The 20,578-nt window shown below is 38.7% G+C and overlaps 1 protein-coding gene across 1 annotated transcript in view; it reads left to right on the forward strand.

The window, feature by feature from the left end:
- ERCC4 (ERCC excision repair 4, endonuclease catalytic subunit) overlaps window positions 1-20,082 on the forward strand; it is a 31,184-nt gene extending 11,102 nt beyond the window's left edge. Inside the window, exons 5-11 of the mRNA XM_075132764.1 lie at window positions 4,236-4,416; window positions 4,789-4,917; window positions 5,956-6,072; window positions 8,882-9,470; window positions 12,935-13,027; window positions 13,956-14,068; window positions 17,174-20,082. Of these exons, the coding sequence (XP_074988865.1) occupies window positions 4,236-4,416; window positions 4,789-4,917; window positions 5,956-6,072; window positions 8,882-9,470; window positions 12,935-13,027; window positions 13,956-14,068; window positions 17,174-17,907 (1,956 nt within the window). The 3' untranslated portion in view covers window positions 17,908-20,082. The remainder of the gene's footprint in view (window positions 1-4,235; window positions 4,417-4,788; window positions 4,918-5,955; window positions 6,073-8,881; window positions 9,471-12,934; window positions 13,028-13,955; window positions 14,069-17,173) is intronic.
- The last annotated feature ends 496 nt before the right edge of the window (window positions 20,083-20,578 follow it).

Raw genomic sequence — 20,578 nt, forward strand, 5'->3', positions numbered from 1 at the left:
AAGGAAAAATCTACACTTAATGCAGTTGAGGAGGCAGATATCTGTTAATTGTTCAGTTATGTTTTATATAAAAGCGCATATATTTCACTACATTTCCAAGATACTGGTTTACTTACTGTAAATATTATAACTATTAAATACGTTTTTATTTGGGTACTTTTGGCAAAGTAACTATAATGTGTTTGTTATAACGTGTTTGTTCTGTACACTTGTAATGGTACCTGTACCTGCACACTGTGGGCCTGATACAATGCCTATAAAATCATAGAATTGTAGGAGTGGAAGGGACCTTGAGAGATCTTCTAGTCCAGTCCCGGGCACTCAAGACAGGATTAAGTATTATCTAGCCCATCCCTGACAGCTCTCTGTCTAACTTGCTCTTAAAAATCTCCAATGATGGAGGTTTCAGAACCTCTCTCAGCAGTTTATTCCAGTGCTTAACCACACTGACAATTAGGAAGTTTTTCCTAATGTCCAACCTGAATTGCTGTTGCTGCAATATAAGCCCATTGCTTCTTGTCCTATCCTCAGAGGTTAAAGAGAGCAATTTTTCTCCCTCCTCTTCCTTGTAACAACCTTTTATGTACTTGAAAACTGTTCTCATGTTCCGCCCTCAGTCTTCTCTTCCCCAGACTAAACAAACCCAATCTTTTCAATCTTCCCTTATAAGTTATGTTTTCTAGATCTCAGTCATTTTTGTTGCTCTTCTCTAGACTGTCTCAAATTTGTCCACATCTTTCCTGAAATGTGGCACCCAGAACTGGACACAATACTCCCAAGTAAGGCCTAATCAGCATGGAGTAGAGCAGAAGAATTACTTCTTGTGTCTTGCTTACAACACTCCTGCTGATACAGCCCAGAATGATGTTTGCTTTTTTTTGCAACACTGTTAGTGTTGACTTATATTTAGCTTGTGATCCACTATGACCCGCAGATCCCTTTCCAGAGTACTACTTCCTAGGCAGTCATTTCCCATTTTGTATGTGTGCAACTGATTTTCCCTTCCTAAGTGGAGTACTTTGCATTTGTCCTTATTGAATTCCATCCTATTTACTTCAGACCATTTCTCCAGTTTGTCCAGATCATTTTGAATTGTAATCCTACCCTCCAAAGCACTTCCAACCCCTCCCAGCTTGCTGTCATCTGCAAATTTTATAGGTGTACCCTTTATGCCATTATCTAAATCATTGATGAAGATATTGAACAGAACTGGACCCAGAACTGATCTCTACAGGACCCCACTGGATATGTCCTTCCAGCTTGATTGTGAACCACTGATAACTACTCTCTAGGAATGGTTTTCCAACCAGTTGTGCACCCATTTTATACTAGCTTTATCTTGGTTGTATTTCCCTAATTTGTTTATGAGAAAAGGTCATGCAAGACTTTATCAAAAGCCTTACTAAAGACAAGATATATGACAGCTACCTCTTCCCCTCTATCCACAAAGCTTGTTACCCTGTCAAAGAAGCTGTTAATTTGGTTTGACATGATTTGTTCTTGACAAATCCATGCTGACTGTTACTTATCATCTTACTATCTTCTAGGTGTCTGCAGATTGCTGCTTAAATATTAGCTCCTTTATCTTTCCGGGTCCTGAAGTTAAGCTGACTGGTCTGTAATTCCCTGGGTTGTCCTTATTCCCCTTTTTATACATTGGCACTATATTTGCCTTTTTCAGTCCTCTGGAAACTCACCCATCTTCCATGACTTTTCAAAGATAATCACTAATGGCTCAGATTTCCTCAGTCAGCCGCTTAGTATTCTAGGATATATTTCATCAGGCCATGGTGACTTGAAAACATCTAACTTGTCTAAGTAATTTTCCACTTGTTCTTTCCCTATTTTAGCCTCTGATTGTACCTCATTTTCACTGGCATTCATTAAGTTAGATGCTCAATTGCTACTAAATTTTTTGGTGAAAACAGAAACAAAAAAGTCATTTAGCACTTCTGCCCTTTCTACATTTTCCGTTGTTGTTCCTCCCATCTCCTCCCCTTGAATAATGGGCCTACCTTGTCCTTGGTCTTCCTCTTGCTTCTAATGTATTTATAGAATTTTTTCTTGTTACCCTTTATATCTCTAGCTAGTTTAATCTCAATGAAAGTCAGTAGAAACATTCAGTGGACATTGATTCAGGCCCTAAATCTCTTACAAAGAAAAGGGGCTGATGTGTAGCGCTCTGTGGTTTTTTGCAGATCATAGAATACCAGGGTTGGAAGGGACATAAGGGACCTCAGGAGGTCATCTAGTCCATCCCCCTGCTCAAAGCAGGACCAATCCCCAACTAAATCATCCCAGCCAGGGCTTTGTCAAGCCTGACCTTAAAAACTTCAGAGGAAGGAGATTCCACCACCTCCTAGGTAACGCATTCCAGTGCTTCACCACCCTCCTAGTGAAAAAGTTTTTCCTAATATCCAACCTAAACCTCCCCCACTGCAACTTGAGACCATTGCTTCTCGTTCTGTCATCTGTTACCACTGAGAACAGTCTAGATCCATCCTCTTTGGAACCCCCTTTCAGGTAGTTGAAAGCAGCTATCAAATCCCCCCTCATTCTTCTCTTCCGCAGACTAAACAATCCCAGTTCCCTCAGCCTCTCCTCCTAATCATTTTTGTTGCTCTCCGCTGGACGTTTTCCAATTTTTTCACATCCTCCTTGTAGCGTCGGGCCCAAAACTGGACACAGTACTCCAGATGAGGCCTCACCAATGTCGACTAGAGGGGAACGATCACGTCCCTCGATCTGCTGGCTATGCCCCTACTTATACATCCCAAAATGCCATTGTCCTTCTTGGCAACAAGGGCACACTGTTGACTCAGATCCAGCTTCTTGTCCACTGTAACCCCTAGGTCCTTTTCTTCAGAACTGCTGCCTAGCCATTCGGTCCCTATCTGTAGCGGTGCATGGGATTCTTCCGTCCTAAGTGCAGGACTCTGCACATGTCCTTGTTGAACCTCATCAGATTTCTTTTGGCCCAGTCCTCTAATTTGTCTAGGTCCCTCTGTATCCTATCCCTACCCTCCAGTGTATCTACCTCTCCTCCCAGTTTAGTGTCCTCTGCAAACTTGCTGAGGGTGCAATCCACGCCATCCTCCAGATCATTTATGAAGATATAGAACAAAACTGACCCCAGGACCGACCCTTGGGGCACTCCACTTGATACCGGCTGCCAACTAGACATGGAGCCATTGATCACTACCCGTTGAGCCCGACAATCTAACCAGCTTTCTATCCACCTTATCGTCCATTCATCCAGCCCATACTTCTTTAACTTGCTGGCAAGAATACTGTGGGAGACCGTGTCAAAAGCTTTGCGAAAGTCAAGGAACAACACGTCCACTGCTTTCCCCTCATCCACAGAGCCAGTTATCTCGTCACAGAAGGCAATTAGATAAGTCAGGAATGACTTGCCCTTGGTGAATCCATGCTGACTGTTCCTGATCACTTTCCTCTCCTCTGAGTGCTTCAGAATTGATTCCTTGAGGACCTGCTCCATGATTTTTCCAGAGACTGAGGTGAGGCTGACTGGCCTGTAGTTCCCCGGATCCTCCTTCTTCCCTTTTTTAAAGATGGGCACTACATTAGCCTTTTTCCAGTCGTCCGGGACCTCCCCCGCTCGCCATGTGAAATAACACAAAATAAAACAAAGATTAAAACAAAATAAAATGAAAAATTTACCCCGCAGTGGCAGCTCCTGTCCTGTAGGGCTGAGCACAGCTCCCGGCTCCAGGCATTGCGACCTTGTGTGCTTGTCCACAGCACCACTTGGGTTTGGCCTGGCCACCCTTCTATCATCATGACAAAAGGGCAGTCATGCCAAATTTGAGTGAGTGGTGCTGCTATCCCGTTTTTCAGGTAGCAACACCTGGAGCAGGATGCCAGTCCGATCCCCACAATAGAGGTACCACTGTTCCAGGGTGAGGGGGGGATAGGCTTGCTCTACAACCACCCCCTCAAGGGTCTCTACACCACAGAGGCAGGAATCAACACGCATATCCCCAGGGTCTCCCCTCCCTCCTGGGGCAAGAACCAAACACACTCCAGGGCCTCCCACACCCCTGGGGGGCTGAACCATACACCCTCCCCATGGCCTCAAGCTGTGGGGGAGGAGGGGAGGGAAGAATGAACAAGAAATTCCTGAAAAATAAAACAAAATAATTTTTTAAAAAGTTTCATGAGGCTCTACTGATGCATTGTGTTTGCAACACTTAACTTTCCAATTATATTTCTAGACAATTCGTCACTATTTAGATCCTCTTTGGCACCAACTTGGAGCTAAGACCAAATCTTTGGTTCAGGATTTGAAGATATTACGTACTTTGCTACAGTATCTAACTCAGTATGATTGTGTCACCTTTCTTAACCTTGTGGAGTCATTGAGAGCAACTGAAAAAGCATTTGGTCAGAATTCAGGTATGAGGTGAATAACATTCTAGAAGTGAATACATGAGTGAAACCTTGATTTTTTATTTTTTATTTTTTTGAATAATCAAAAACCCGTACTAGCCATACTAAGGTTTCTAATTAAGCTTATGTACTTAGCCATAAGGATGGAGGTTTTATTGACAGTTAATGCTTTCACCCTCCCACTTAACTGCTGTTACTTAATGTATAAAATATCAGAAACTTGCATTTGTGTATCTTGCAAAGCAGTAATTATATAACAAGCATGTAGGACAACTGTTTCAGATGGAAGATTTGGGGCTTTCTTTTTTTTGAGGGGGTTGAAGTGGGCATGTTGCAAATACCTAATTGACTATTAATATTGTCTTCCTCCACCTTTAGGATGGCTATTTCTTGACTCTAGTACTTCAATGTTTGTAAATGCTCGAGCGAGAGTTTATCGCATTTCAGATGACAAAATAAGTAAGAAAAGCAAAGTATCTGAAAAAATGGATATTAAAGAGGGAAAAGGTATTGTGAGCATTTCTAACGCTGACTTCTTTGTGGACCAAAAACTCAGATTCAGTGAATTTGTCTTTATTCTGAAGTATGTTTACTAAAAGATCCCTTCAAAAAATCTTCAGCCAAGTTACTTCATCTCTAAATGTCAGATTCCCATCTGTAAAAGGGGGATAGTGGTGCTTTAGCCTCTTTTTAAAGTATTTTGTGATGTACTACTGCAAAGCCTTATATGGGTGTTAGGTACCATTAGTGGTTTGTAAGGAGTTCTAGGGGCAAAGCACACGCCGACTACCTAGAAGTGTGAATTTACTCCATGCAGGACTATCTGCTGTTGCTAATTATAAATCCAAAATATAAATCAAAAGTTCTTAGTCTGGTACACTTAAAAAGATGGGCTCATAACTTTAGAAAGAAGGCATGAATTCACTGGTTTGTTAGTTCAGTTTACAAAACTATGCTGTTTCTAATGTTCTGTACATTTGTATTACAGTATCTCCTAGATACCCCAACTGAGATCAGGACCCTGTTGTGCTAGGTGCTGTCTAACACATTGAGATATAGTCCTAGCTCCAGAGAGCTTACAATAGACAAGACAAAGAATAGGAGGGGAAGCAAAGGTACAGAGAGGTAAAGTGACTTGCCCAGGTTGCACAGCAGGTCACCGGTGGAGGTCCTGTAGAATTGTTCTTGAGCCACTAGAGTGTTTAGTTTAATATTAGTCTGATGTTATTTTCATTTTATATAAGTGTGTGTATAGTCACAGTTATAAAAACAATCTTATAATTAAGAGTTTTTAAATTAAACAAGTAAAATATGAATGTTTATCTTTGCTTCAAAATACCATTTGTCCCTATCTATAAATAGGTTTATGTGATAGCTATTGCCTTCCTCCCTTCCCCAGCATAACAAGTTGCAAATGTGGGCTGTTGTTGAATTTGCCAAGAGCCATTACATTATCAGCATCTAACCCATTATTTTGAAGCTCTTAGGAGTATGTTGACTGTGAAAGCTGCTATATTAAATTAATTCTCCTTTATTGTATTTCAGAACTGAAAAGGGAATTGGTCTTAGAAAGCAACCCAAAGTGGGAGGCCTTAAGAGAAGTATTGAAAGAGATTGAATCTGAGAACGAGAACAAGAACAGTGAGGATCTTGGTGGGCCAGGTGAGAGAGTACTAAATGTTTCTCATTTGGTTAATCTTTCTTTTAAGAGAACAGAACTGAAATCATGTTTCTGAAATATATCATACCAAAGTACTAGATGTGTAATATTTATGAATTTGAGAGAGAAGTTCTGTGTAAAATAAAAAGGCCTGAGCTTTTGAAAGCACTGTAAATTTATGAGCTTGAAATGTGCTTTTGAACACATTAACACATGAAAGTCCATAACTTAAAATCAGTGTTGCAACCAACATTTTGTGTTGACTATTCCTTTATGATTGGCTCGTGGGTATTCTAGCTCTCTCCCACTCTGTCTCCTGGTGCCATGGTTGCCACCATCTTATCTTTTCACTGTCCATTTTCTTATTCTTGTTTCCTTTCTGATATGCCTCTTTTCCCCATGCCCCACTAGCCCTGATGGCTTCCCCCGATCTTTCCTTTCTTCTGCCTTGTTTGACCTGGTAGGGATGCTCTCTGCTCCCTGTGAGGCCCTTTTCCACTCCTTTTTGCCACACAGTACTTTAAGGAGCAACCCTATGTAGTATCACCTGGAGGAGTCTGAGAATGCACACAGGGACTCTAACTTGTGGAAATACCTACAAGTTGGGAGCATGCCTGCCTTAAAAAAATATCTCTTAAGCCAACCAAACATAGATATGGTAGTCAAGTGGATAAAACAGTACAGACTATTAATATTTTTACCACGACTGTCTTCTCCTCCCATCACCACCACCTTCACTCATCTCTTATGGTTTCTGATTAGAGACATCTGTGAAGTGAAACGGATTAGGAGCCTATATTCCTAGTCAACTAGATTCTAGAGGTAGCACCATTGCAGATGTGTCTACTGAAGGAGTGTTTTGCCAGGATAGGAATGCTGATATACTATACCAGTAAATTGGTCGTAGTGTGGATACTGCTATACCAGCAAAGGAGTGGTTTGTAATGATATAGTATAAACGCCTGCCCAAGTGGAAAAAAGCTATCCTGGTAAAAGCACAGTTTTGCTGGTATAATTGCCTCTATGCTATGACATAGCTGTGCTGGCGAAAGTCGGGTTAGGGCTCACACCTCTTTGAGCCCCTGAATGACACAGTTATATTAGTAGAAGTCTGTCATATAGACATAACCCAAGTGATTTAGCAGCACAAGGTCCATTGAGTTTTAATGGAACATGTGCTTTTATAAATCCCACCCATAATCTACCTAGATTAAGATATTTCCTGGATAGGCTGACTCTTTGCTTAGACCCCTCTAATAGTTTGTATATAGTGAAATATCAATGAAGGGATGAAATAGGTGTGTAGTCTCTGCAAAGTTAATTAAGTCTCTTGAATACAAGCATATCTATATTTCAAAGAGGGTACAGCTAATAAAAACTGGTCCTGACACAGGTTCCTGAGGTGAAATCATTCCTCTCCTCTTTATTGCTAAGTGTGAAGTAGAGGATATAGGATTAAGCCATACATGGAAAATAACTTTTCCCAAACAAAGCACTTAATTAACCTGTATTTAGGGATTAATGACTCTAACTTCATCCCAAAAATCCTTGAGAATAGCTTTCTCAATAAAAAAAATAAAAAGAGACAAACATTATCCTGGAAATTCAACATTAATTTTCCACTTTATCCTAAAAAAATCCAGATCCAAACATTCAAGTGATGCCAGTACTCAGTTAAGGACACCCAAGCACCCTTAACTCTGCCCCCATAGTACCACCATGAAAACAACTAGAAACTTTTAAATAACTGTATTTGTCTATTGTTACATGGTCATGTCAATTACCATGACAATTAGTATACCTTATTTGTAAGCCTGTGGTGGTTGTACATACTCCAGCCTTCTGAAGAGGAAGTTCTACAGAACTTTTAAACACTAGACAAGTAGAGCTCCCCTTCAATAAATAAGCCACAGGAGCTACACAAGAGTGTGACCCACTTGCACTTCCTAGGAGTATAGCTACCTTTCTAGGTTTGGGAGGACACCATGATCTTGAAGTGGGTTTAAAATCTGGTGGAGTTGAGGTACAACTCATTCCATCTTGTGAAGCTTGGACCAGTGTGAGAGTGCGACACCTTACTTGGCACCCCTCTACACTCCAAGTGCTGTAGGTGCTGGATTGTGGGGATGGCAATAGTTGCTTCTGACTAGCTCCTTTACTGTCTCGCCTCTTTGTCAGGGTATTCTTCCCCTAAACTGTACCAGATTCTATTGGGAGACAATGAGGGGGCACAAATGCTCTTTTCTCCCCTCTTAGGGTAGCATCAGCTGCCCCCCCCCCTCTTTTGAGGTCGGAGTCCACCTGAACCAGCTTGTGAGGAAGCTTCAGTCTGCAAAAAGAGAGTCAGTCAAAGACTTCAAACAGCAATAGCATTATGCGCTTTTGTATGTTCTGGGCTCATTAATGCAGATGGAAACGGTTGAAAATTAGAACAGGTTCAGTTAATGTGTTGTTTTTCATTTCATTCCGTGGTGCAAAAAAAAAGTTACAATATATGCTACATCTGTCTCATTTCAATTGGTCAGAAGAAAAATATTTCTGATTCTGACAGTTTAGGAGTAAAGAACCATGAACTTTCATTGACTTTCTGTGCTTTGATTTTTGTTCAGTTCAGAACAAAAAATCATGTAATTTAGACTGTCCCCAAAATTCCAGAGCAACTACTAGTAAAAAGTGTAAAGACATTTGGCAAGTGTACTCCTGAGATCATTTTAAAACAATTTATATCTCTGCCCAAGAGGATTCTTGTAATTGGATATAAAAAAGTCCAGTGTAACAAGTTATAAACATAATATTATTTCTTGACTGCAGGGCAAGTGCTTATTTGTGCCAGTGATGACCGAACTTGTGCACAACTGAGAGAGTATATTATTGCTGGAGCAGAGGCACTTTTAATGAGGCTCTATAACAAAAGTTTTGGGAAGGATGAAAGAGCTGGAGAAGCATGGATTAAGGATAGAAAAGCTGTCAAGTCCAAAGGAAATGCCAGATCGGCCAAAGGACCTCAAACCAAAAAAGCCAAAGTACATGTCTCCTCAAAACAAAACAAAATCATGAAGAAACAAGACTTGACTCTAACCCAAATGATGGGAAAAACAGAGGAGGAAAACATAGGAGAGGAGATGGAGGGCTATAAGGAATCAAGCAGCAGTGAAGAAATCAATATAGAAGAAACCAAACCTGAAGATTTCCATCTAAACTTAGCATCAGATGCTTATTATGGTATCTTCAAAACCCCGCTAACTATTCTTCATCCTTTGCAGGGTTGTAGTGACCCCTATGCTCTCACTCGGGTATTGCATGAAGTGGAACCAAGATATGTAGTGCTATATGATGCAGAACTAACTTTTGTTCGGCAGCTGGAAATCTACAAGGCAAGCAGGCCTGGGAATCCCTTGAGGCAAGTTGACTTGGTAATAACAGAATGCAGTTGCTCTAATTTTAGCTCTTTAAAAAATCAAAACCAAAAACAAAATGTTCATTGTTGAGGTATTTTGGAAGTTAACCCAGAAAATCAATTAATGGCTTTATTTAGTTTTCCTCTATCTGATTCCTAATCTGTCTCTTTTTCAGTTTAAAAATACAAAAACATGTAGACTGTAATTTACCCTTCTTTAAAAAAAAATATATAATTTTATTTCTCCAGTGGATGTTAAACCCCCTTAACAATTTATCAATACATCAGTAATCAATTACATATATTGTACCCTGCTTTAGAGACTTCCCATTTAGTCTTGTGGTTATTCTTCTTGGGTGGTGTAGGGGAGGTTTAATACTAGGTATGTATAAAACATTTCATGTTGGCTGTACATCCAAAGGGAGTTTGCTAAATTCTCTCTCAACAAAATTCCTCTGTTTTCATACTCGTATGCTCCTTCTGAAGAGTTTATTCTTTACTCTCATCCTGAAGCCTAACCCTGCTGTTGGGCAGATTATTCAGAAACATATTGTTAGGACAGGTACAGGAAACACGATTAGGAAATTAGGATCATTCTGCTTCAAGTTTTCTAATGCTAATGACACTTCAAATATGTCATCAAGAAAACAACACTTGGATATATCTTGAACATGGCAGGGAGTGAGGAAGAGAGATGATGGAAATAGCTCCATGTAAATTGTACACTCTGGATAAATTGATAAAATACAAAAACTTGCATTTATTATAGCATAGAGGATACAAACTTAAATGCAATATCAAGAAATGCAAAAGTTAAAATTGAACACAGTGCTAACTCTCTGCCCTCTTGAGCCTAGTGCAATAGTCTTGACTTGCATGACTGCTTGACTTCTCACATGCAAGATTAGGCTATGATTTACTGAAAGTTAATCTGCAATAAAGTAGGGTTTCAGAGTAACAGCCATGTTATTCTGTATTCGCAAAAAGAAAAGGAGTACTTGTGGCACCTTGGAGACTAACCAATTTATTTGAGCATAAGCTTTCGTGAGCTACAGCTCACTTCGTCGGATGCATATCGTGGAAAGTGTAGAAGATTTTTTTATACACACAAAGCATGAAAAAGTACCTCCTGCCACCCCACTCTCCTGCTGGTAATAGCTTATCTAAAGTGATCACTCTCCTTACAATGTGTATGATAATCAAGGTGGGCCATTTCCAGCACAAATCCAGGGTTTAACAAGAACGTCGGGGGGGGGAGGAAAAACCAAGGGGAAATAGGTTACCTTGCATAATGACTTAGCCACTCCCAGTCTCTATTCAAGCCTAAATTAATTGTATCCAATTTGCAAGTGAATTCCAATTCAACAGTCTCTCGCTGGAGTCTGGATTTGAAGTTTTTTGTTGTAATATCGCAGATATGAAAGTTGCGATATTACAACAAAAAAACTTCAAATCCAGACTCCAGCGAGAGACTGTTGAATTGGAATTCATTTGCAAATTGGATACAATTAACTTAGGCTTGAATAGAGACTGGGAGTGGCTAAGTCATTATGCAAGGTAACCTATTTCCCCTTGATTTTTCCTACCTCCCCCCCCCCCCCCCCCCCCCGACGTTCTTGTTAAACCCTGGATTTGTGCTGGAAGTGGCCCACCTTGATTATCATACACATTGTAAGGAGAGTGGTCACTTTAGATAAGCTATTACCAGCAGGAGAGTGGGGTGGGGGAAGGTATTTTTTCATGCTTTGTGTGTATAAAAAGGTCTTCTACATTTTCCACAGTATGCATCCGATGAAGTGAGCTGTAGCTCACGAAAGCTTATGCTCAAATAAATTGGTTAGTCTCTAAGGTGCCACAAGTACTCCTTTTCTTTTTGCGAATAAAGTAGGGTGTGAATTTAAATAGGATTTACTGTTTCTGATTAACTCCATAGCACGCTTATTCTAGAATGAGATGGCTTATTCAGAATTATCTTAATCCACTTCCAAATTAATCAGGAATAGTTAATCAGAAATAGCTATTCCTGAACTCCCCATGTAGACAAGCCCTTAGATTCACAGGTATTCTTCTATGTATGGCAATGCATGAGAATCACTTAAATCATTAAATATACATTACATACTAGAGATGAAGTACAGTAGCATAGTCACTAGCATTATGTACTGGTATGTATAAGGGATTACAATTAAATTACAACATTAATTACTATAAATACATTGCTATCAATGTGGTGTCATTAATGTAATTTAGGATAAATATTCTGTGTAATTGATTATAATTATATACTTAGCTGGAAAAACACACTTATCAGCTATATAAAAATTCAAATTTCACCTGGTATTTGTAAAGTTAGCAGTATAGCTTGTAATTTTCAAATCAGTATACAAATATAAACATGTCTACACCTTGCAATTGAAAAAACAGTTTTATAGAGAAAGTAATGTATATCTAATACTGAGTTAAGGTCCAACTGGGGAAGGTGAGGTTAAAAGAGTACCTAAACTTGCAGAAATCACAAGATATTTTAAATGTGTAGCTGCTGAGCCATTAGTTGATGTATCTGATTTTTAATTATCCAATTTATTGCACCTGTTTGTGGAATTGCATGCAATCAAATAATGCAACCCCAATCTTTCAGGAGAGGGCAGGAAAGCCAGGTGCAGTAAATAGCACATGAGTGCAGGAACCAATAGCTTTTCCCACACATTGTTGGAAGAGCTACAGAAGAATATCAACTGACATAGTTGTCTGAAATTTTGATACAGCAAAAATTGAACACTGCTCTGATGAAGACATTTGTTAATAGTTTTATTAATATTTCAAACTAATTACAGGTATTCCAGTAGAATCCGTATGAGTTGTTTGTGTGCATGTTTATAGAACAGTAACTTAACTTGTCCACACATGTATGTTTATGAAAAATACATGATGGCTGTGGTGAATGTGACACTTACTGCAAAAGGGGACCCGATAATTCCCTTTACAGAGAAGTTAAAATCTCAGTTGTTGTTTTTCTCATAACATTTCTTCTTTCATAGTGCTTTCTTTAAAGTATTCCCACCGGTTCGTTTATTTTATAAACATTATTCTGAGAAGACTGCATGTAACTGCAAGAAAGACGTGACCTCTCAGTTTTTATTTCCTCCTTTTTGTAAAAGGACTAGCTTGTCTTGTAAACCAGCTCTGGTCAGGGAACTGTTTCATCCACTCCAGTTGCATTCCAGAATTTTTTTTTAACGCTTATCCTTCTTTTGGCGAAAGGGGAGTCGTTTGGATAGAAGAACTCTAACAGATGAATTTTGATCAGTTTAACTTTAGTAGAAGTGTAAATAATGGAGTCTATTTTTAGTCAAATATTTATTTTTCAAACACTTAAAACTGCTTATCTCAAATACTGGTGTTCATGTTGGTTTCAGGATAAAATTGTGTGTTTTGTGACCTGAAGTACATTGTTTCCTGACCTACAGGGTTTATTTCCTTATATATGGAGGTTCAACAGAAGAACAGCGCTATCTTACTGTGCTGAGAAAAGAAAAAGAAGCTTTTGAAAAACTCATTCGGTAACTTAAAGCGGGCTTGCTAGCTTTCTAGTACATCAGCTCTTTCATGTTTCTTTGTTTTTTTATGTCCACTTCTTAAATATAGGGTTTTTTTCTTATTTATGTAAAATGTCTGTGTAACCTTCCAATTTTACTAGTTTTTCAACATTAATCAGAGATCAGAAGGATAGCCGTGTTAGTCTGGATCTGTAAAAGTGGCAAAGAGTCCTATGGCACCTTCATCGGTTGCATCTGACAAAGTGGGTATTCACCCACGAAAGCTTATGCTCCAATACGTCTGTTAGTCTATAAGGTGCCACCGGACTCTTTGCCATTAATCAGAGAGTCTTCCACAGTCCTCTTCTGAAACATGTGCTTGCCCAAAAAGTCAGAAATTTGACAGGCTCAAGCAGCCTTTTGGATGATATTCACAGCTGTGTACCAATATTGTATGGGAAACTATCTATCTTAAATTTTGTTCCTGGTTTCCAGAATAGTAAGTTTTGCAAGATACCGAGCAAACTTGTGCAGGTCTTCATGGCTTTATATAGTAGTTTCATGGGAAGGAGAGAGCATTAAATTATTTTGGGATGGTGTAGCACTACCACAGAGTTCAATGTTTGTGCTGATACTTAGGGCTATATCATGTTTAGTCCCTTATTCCAGGAGGAATCCCACACAAATCAGATGAGGCTCCTCACAGAGTAAAGTATTAATCATGCTGAATATGGATAGCAGAATCTGGTCCTTAATGACCTGGAAGATAAAATAAATTGTCATTCTGATCAGATTTGCAGGCAATCCTAAACTGTGTGAGTTCTCTGTTGCTGTTTTGCCGGATAGAAAATGTTTTGTAGTATTTGTCATATTTTTATCCTTGAAAAGCCAGCTACGAAATATAATGCAAGTAATTCCAAATGCTTCTATTCCTCTGTTAATAATTCTTTAGAGAGAAGGCCAGCATGGTTATCCCTGAGGAAAGAGAAGGCAGAGATGAAACAAACTTGGATCTAGTAAGAGATTCTACTTCTGCAACTGTTTCTACTGACACACGCAAAGCAGGTGAGTTTTAGCAATTCCTGGAGCTACTTGTAGGTCTTTGGGTTATATAATGAGAGGTGTTTGACAGAAATATCTAGCATACTGTTATTTCAGAAATCTGTCTTGCACGCTCTTAATGGTCTAGCAGTAACATGTTGGCATCTGAGTGCAGATCTCTGTCCTCAGAATCTAGGAAGTGCTGCGGAATCAGTGCACCCTGCCCTTTAGAGCTGAAAATGGAGCACCTTGGATCACTGTAGAAATGTCATGTAGTAAATCTAACCATCTTTGCTGCTGAGTATTGTAGAGTCACATCCTACTCTCCTGGATTAGAGGGAAGATGTCATGACTTGCAGTGTGTTGGTTTAATGTTTCAAATTGATTGATAAGTGTTCAATCCTTCACCTGTTAAAGTAATAGCTAAAACTCCAATTGATTTCAATGGGCAAAAGAACTTGTCCCTTCTCTCTCATTATGAGATTTTAAGACAGAAAGAGAATGGGAGTGACAGCAATATCTTTCCACAAGAGCAAGATGCATTTGTTTTATGAAAGTCAAGGCACTGGGGAGAGTGAACACAAAGAGGTGTAGGCGTGGACTCCTCAGGGCAAGGCTACATGTGCTGCAGTAAGAGGCTGGCTTTTTTTTTTTTTTTTTAAGCAGTAGGAAGGCGGTTAGGGTACTAATCAAAGGCTCAGATTTATAAAAGACATGCAGGAGTTAACTATCTAAAAGATCAGTTAATAAGGATAAAAAAGGAACAAGTTAGAATACGATTAAAGTGTCACCAAATTCTTACTTATAGTCATCTTGTGTTGTATCGTTTCTCCGAACACCTGTGTGAATGTGTTATCTGCTTAGACCACATGCATTTCAGGGCAAGAATCTATCTTATTCTGTGTCTATAAAGTGCTTAGCACACCTTTGGGTGCCATTTAAAAGGATTTTTGTACGGAGCCTGACATAATGCTCCAAGATATCTGTCAGAGCATTTAAAAATACATAGGGCAAAAATCATCTCTGTTGGCAGTGGGTGCGATTCCCATTATTTTCATTGGGAGTTGAACTCACTTGCTCTGGAACTAAATTTGGTCCAGTTTGTGTGCAGAGCCAGGTCTGTGGCTTAAATGTCCTGCACTGGCTTATTAAAAAAATCTCTTTTTTGACTGAAAGTTTAGTTGCGTGGGCCAGTAATGTTTGGAAGTGCTGCAGAAGCGGTGCTATAAGCTTTGGAAGATGGCAGGAAGCACTGCTGTGCAGCTCACACCACCAACTCCTCTGGCTGATAAAGTAGCTGTATTAACTGACTCTGTAAGGAGGCCTGTTTATTTCATCTCAGAGTGAATGATGCCTGCTGTGTGAAGACTTATGAAGGGGGAGGGTTTAAAGTGATGCTGCCCTTTTAAAGCAGAAAAGTTGGGCTGTCAGGGCCTTCTGTTCCTTTGATAGATGTGCAGAATTCCCATTGATTTATAGAGTGGGTAGATTTCATTTGCAAACTAAACACAGAATATACTACTTAGAATTTAGAAAGATAAAAATATATTGGAAAACTAATATGATTATCCAACAACTTGGTAGAAAGGACTCTGCTTATGGTAAACAGAATTCAGCCAATACCTAAAAAATGTGCAAACTGACAGCTCTGTTGATGGAAGATTAAGGTTTAGTTTTCATCCTCAAAAGCAAATGTATTCATTAATTTTGGGTGTTCCACAAATAGTTTCTTCAAAGGAGAGAAGAAGCCAGTGAAGGGATTCAAATAAAGGGGAAATATTGTCAGAGTGGTTGCAAAAGGAAGGAGATTTTTGCTGCAGTGTTTTGGATACAAAGCAGAGAAGAGACACATAATACATCCTCAATATGTGTCTCTTAGCTTTCTATCCAAAACATTGCAGAAAAAAAATCAATTTTTTTTTGCTGCCACGCTGAACTGTTTGTCCTTATTTCAATCTCTTTATTGTTTTTTTTCTCTCCTTTCCTTAGAAATTCAAATTCCTTGTTCTCATCTTTGCCCCTGCCATCATCTTTACACCTCGGCCCCTGCCTACATCTTGGCTCTCATTTCCTTCAGCATTCCTCTCTTGCCATGTGTTCTACCTAATCTGTTCTCCATTATGCTCCATTTGTCTCCTCCCACTTTCAGTTTAATACTGACCACCCTCCACCCACACCTGAAACTTTTGTTTGTGTGACAAACAACATTGGTTGTATCTTTTAAATCCCTCCTTAAAACTTGCTGCTTTCACTTAGCTTTCCATCACTTATAACTTTCCCAGCCCCATCTATACCAGCTCTTAAGCCAAACTTGTTTATATTCAAGGGTGGGATCTGTCCTCCTGCAAATATGTAGAGGCCCAGATACATCAATAATAAGGTAAACTATCCCATTTGGGTAGCGGACGGTTGGGAGTAAATATGAGCAGCTTCATACTAAATTGTCAATGTTCCTTGCTTTTTAGAGTTTAAGGTAAGCATAATTTTCTTTGATTACAACTTTTTTTGCCTACATTTGCTCAATGTGTTTAAATAGATTTTTGTCTATAGATTGATTAAAATTCTCATTATCAGCCAGTTGAATCATAATTACTCAATAGCCATTTACTGTAGTTTAAATTCCTCTCACAAGGCTCACAGATCTTGTAAGGCCTTCTTAGTAAATTATGTTCTATGCTCAATACAGCTGTATTTTAAAACTTTGTCTTGTAGGTGCATGCTAGTTTGTTTTTTAGTTAGTGATAGGCTGATTCAATGGTATAGTAAATCCCATACTAAACTTGGGATCTCTGGGGTGAAGGGGTGGTATCCATCCATTATGAAAGCAATGAAAATATCCTTAAGGTGTTTTTTCAGTTTGAGGTTTAAAAAAACCCCCAACACTCTGATGTGATGTTAGTGCCCTAATATTCAAACTATACTACCTATTGGGTTGTAGGATTTTTCTAATTTGTTAATTAAATGACATACACTGAACATTGAGATTTTATAAAAGTATTTGCAGAATTTTAAATGTGTGGTCTTATGCAAAATACAGCAGTAAATATATATCTATAGATATAGATGTAAAATACCTGAATCAGAGGTCACCTTATGAAAGAGATTCACTATAAATTGTTTATTCATTAGGTGGACAGGAACAGAAGAGCGTTCAACAAACTATAATAGTGGATATGCGAGAATTTCGCAGTGAGCTTCCATCTCTGATTCATCGTCGTGGCATTGACATTGAACCTGTTACTTTGGAAGTTGGAGATTACATTCTCACCCCTGATATCTGCATCGAGCGGAAGAGTATCAGTGATTTGATCGGTTCCTTAAATAATGGGAGGCTCTATTCCCAATGCATTTCTATGTCTCGTTATTATAAGCGACCAATTCTTCTGATTGAATTCGACCCTAGCAAATCTTTCTCTCTCACTTCACGAGGCTCTCTACATCAAGAGATTTCCAGTAACGATATTACTTCTAAACTCACCCTTCTTACTCTTCATTTCCCAAGGTTACGTATCCTGTGGTGTCCGTCTCCCCATGTCACTGCTGAGTTGTTTGAGGAGTTGAAACAGAACAGGCCACAGCCTGATGCAGCAATAGCAATGGCCATTACAGCAGATTCTGAAATTGTTCCTGAGTCAGACAAGTATAACCCTGGACCACAGGATTTCTTATTAAAAATACCAGGTGTAAATGCCAAAAATTGCCGTATCTTAATGAACCACATTAAGAGCATTTCAGAGCTGGTAACTCTCTCACAGGACAAACTCTCAGAAATTCTGGGCAACGCTGTCAATGCTAAGCAGCTTTATGACTTCATTCACATATCCTATGCAGAGGCCATTTCTCAAGGGAAAACCAGAAGATGATTAATTAGGCCATACTGATGTCCCTTAAAAAGCACTTTGGTAAAGTTTATTAGATATTAATTTTTCTCTTGGTATAGATAGTTGTGTCCTGTTAATGCCATTCCACCATATTTCAACATTCCCGAGGTCTTTATTGCTGAAAACAAGTTTTATGTACAAAAGACAAGTTGTCTTTAAACAGCATTAATTAGTGCATCATTTTATTCTTCCTAGTGTGTTTGCCAACTCTGGAGTAGTTCAGCTTTAAATGGTGTCCTAGGACCTACCAAAATCACGTGCTAAAGGATGAAGAAGAATCTCTTAAAATAAGAGAAACTGGCTATAGACATGTACACTGTCTTATATAAGTGAAGATGTGTTAAATTTCAGATTGGTGGAATACGGGTGCCATTTTGCATAGTATGTTGCTTTTTCCCTTGATATGCATAAACTATCCTTTCTGTCAACATGATATGAATTCCCTAAATTACAGCTCTCCCATTGACAGTTGGGCAGCTGTTAAAATGGTCATAATTCTGTGCCTCTGTTTAAAGAAAAATACTGTGGATGACTCATTAACTTGACAGTCCTCCTTCCTAACAGAAGTTTCTGTTTTGGTCAGAAATATGACTGCATAAAAGTGGCACCCTCTTGGGTTTGTTGGTCTTTCTGTTGTATGAATGGATTTTTTTTGTAGCATATAAAATTATTGTTCAGAAGTGAAGTTTTCTTGAAAAGTGAACAATTTTTAAAACCTGCCATCTATTAAATGTCTTAATACTTTGCACTTGAGTGCCTTGAATGGATAGATTCAAGATTCATAGATTCAGTGCTGCTGCTACTTTTCACCTGAGAGCTGACTTTTAGCATTTTTAGGTAACACATAATAGGAGTAGAAATCTAATTTCTCTGCAGTAATTTCTGTGTCACTTGTTATAAAAGAGGTACTTTCTGTGCTGAACTTTGAAATGATAGTTGCATATCAGAGCCTGCTTTTGCCCCTGGGGATAAATGCAGCTTCCAGTCACTAAGCACTAATACTTGACATTTACAAAATCTTGAGTATGTACCAGTTAAGAGTAATACATATTTTAGCAATTCACTGATTTGAAACCTGTATGTACTACAGTACAGAAAAATGTATACATTTGCTGTATGTGAGTTTGACATTTTTGGCTTCATGATTTTTACTGTGCACAGTCTTTTAGTGTTTACTGTACATACATAAGTATTTAAATTACCTGTGAATTTGTCATTAAGTGCTTCATTCAGGGACTCACTAAGTGTACTAGTTATTGCAGGCCTTCAAATGGAAAATTTTATTCTGCAAAAACAAAATTCAGCATTAAATATGTTTTGGTTCTAGGTGAAATAGACCAAAAACGAAAACTTTGCAGTTACAGCTATAATGCTGTGCTTTTGTCACCCCATTTGACTAGTTATTACAGGGGTCACCAGGATTTTTGAAAGTGTGGAATGTGATCCTCTGTTTCCTTGCTTTTCTCAGTTTTTTAGAACCCTAACAGTCTAACTCTTTTCCCCTTTGTATAAAAAGATATTGCTTCATGGCTAAATGTAAAGCTCTTAAGCCAGGAATCATAAGTAGGTGCTGTTAAGAATTATAAATCACACAAGTGATTGTAAGAAGAGAAGAAAAATCATGTCTATTAATCTTATAACGATTATGGCTGTCATGAATGTTTATCCTGCAGACTCCTTCAGAAAACTAACAGTGGAACAAAACCAGGATGCACATCTGTATGTTGTGTGTTTGGATCACTAAGGAGTACAGGAACTCATTTTAGTTGTACTGCCTGTCAGCTGGATCAACTCCCTCATACGTTTCTCAGAATTGCACATGGTGAAAGTGAAGGGCATGAAAATGTGACTTTGACAGTGATACAATAAAGGTGCTATCAGTAAAGCAGGTATAATATTTGCTAAATATTTAAGTTGCTTTTTGTTTCTATAGAGTAAATTTAGCATTACTTTGTACTGGACTTCTGTGTTTTTTAAGGAAAAATAGCATTTAGTATTGATACAGCTTTATTATTTGTAACATAATTATGCCCGAAGACCCCATTTAGGACCCAGTTGTGTTAAGGTCTAGACATATCTTTAAGACATGTTTCCTGCTCTGAAGATTTTATTCTGTAATTTCCCCACAAATTAATTAAATGTGTTCATTTAAAGGAATTAATTTGGTGCAGTTGTTCTTACCAGTGCCTTTTCTTTTTTTCTATTTATGTTGTGCGTTTACAATGGTCAAACTTGCCTTTAGTTTGGGGATCTCTGACGTCTAATTCTCCACATTTTTGAAGATCATGTACATCTAGAAGTGGTGACAATGTATTACACGTTTCTAAAAGAATATGACAGTTGGAGATGAGCTAATAACTGGCTGTTTTAATCTTATTTCCACAGTCTGATTTAGGATTTGTCTCTAGAACTGGTTTACTGGTAAGCTATCCTAACAGATCTTTCTAGTGAAGACATAGCTTATACCAGTGAGTTCTTTTACCATTGTCCTGGACATACAGGAAAAAAGACAAGATGCAAGGGATGTGGTTTAATTACACTGCAGCTTTATTAATTTAACTCATCTGGCAACTACTGGCAATCACTCATACAGTCCTTTTCATGATTCCTTAATCATTTCCTGCTATCAGCCCCCCACCCCGGCCTCCACAGC

The sequence above is a fragment of the Caretta caretta genome, chromosome 10 (genome assembly GCF_965140235.1).
Source record: "Caretta caretta isolate rCarCar2 chromosome 10, rCarCar1.hap1, whole genome shotgun sequence".
Lineage (NCBI taxonomy): Eukaryota > Metazoa > Chordata > Testudines > Cheloniidae > Caretta > Caretta caretta.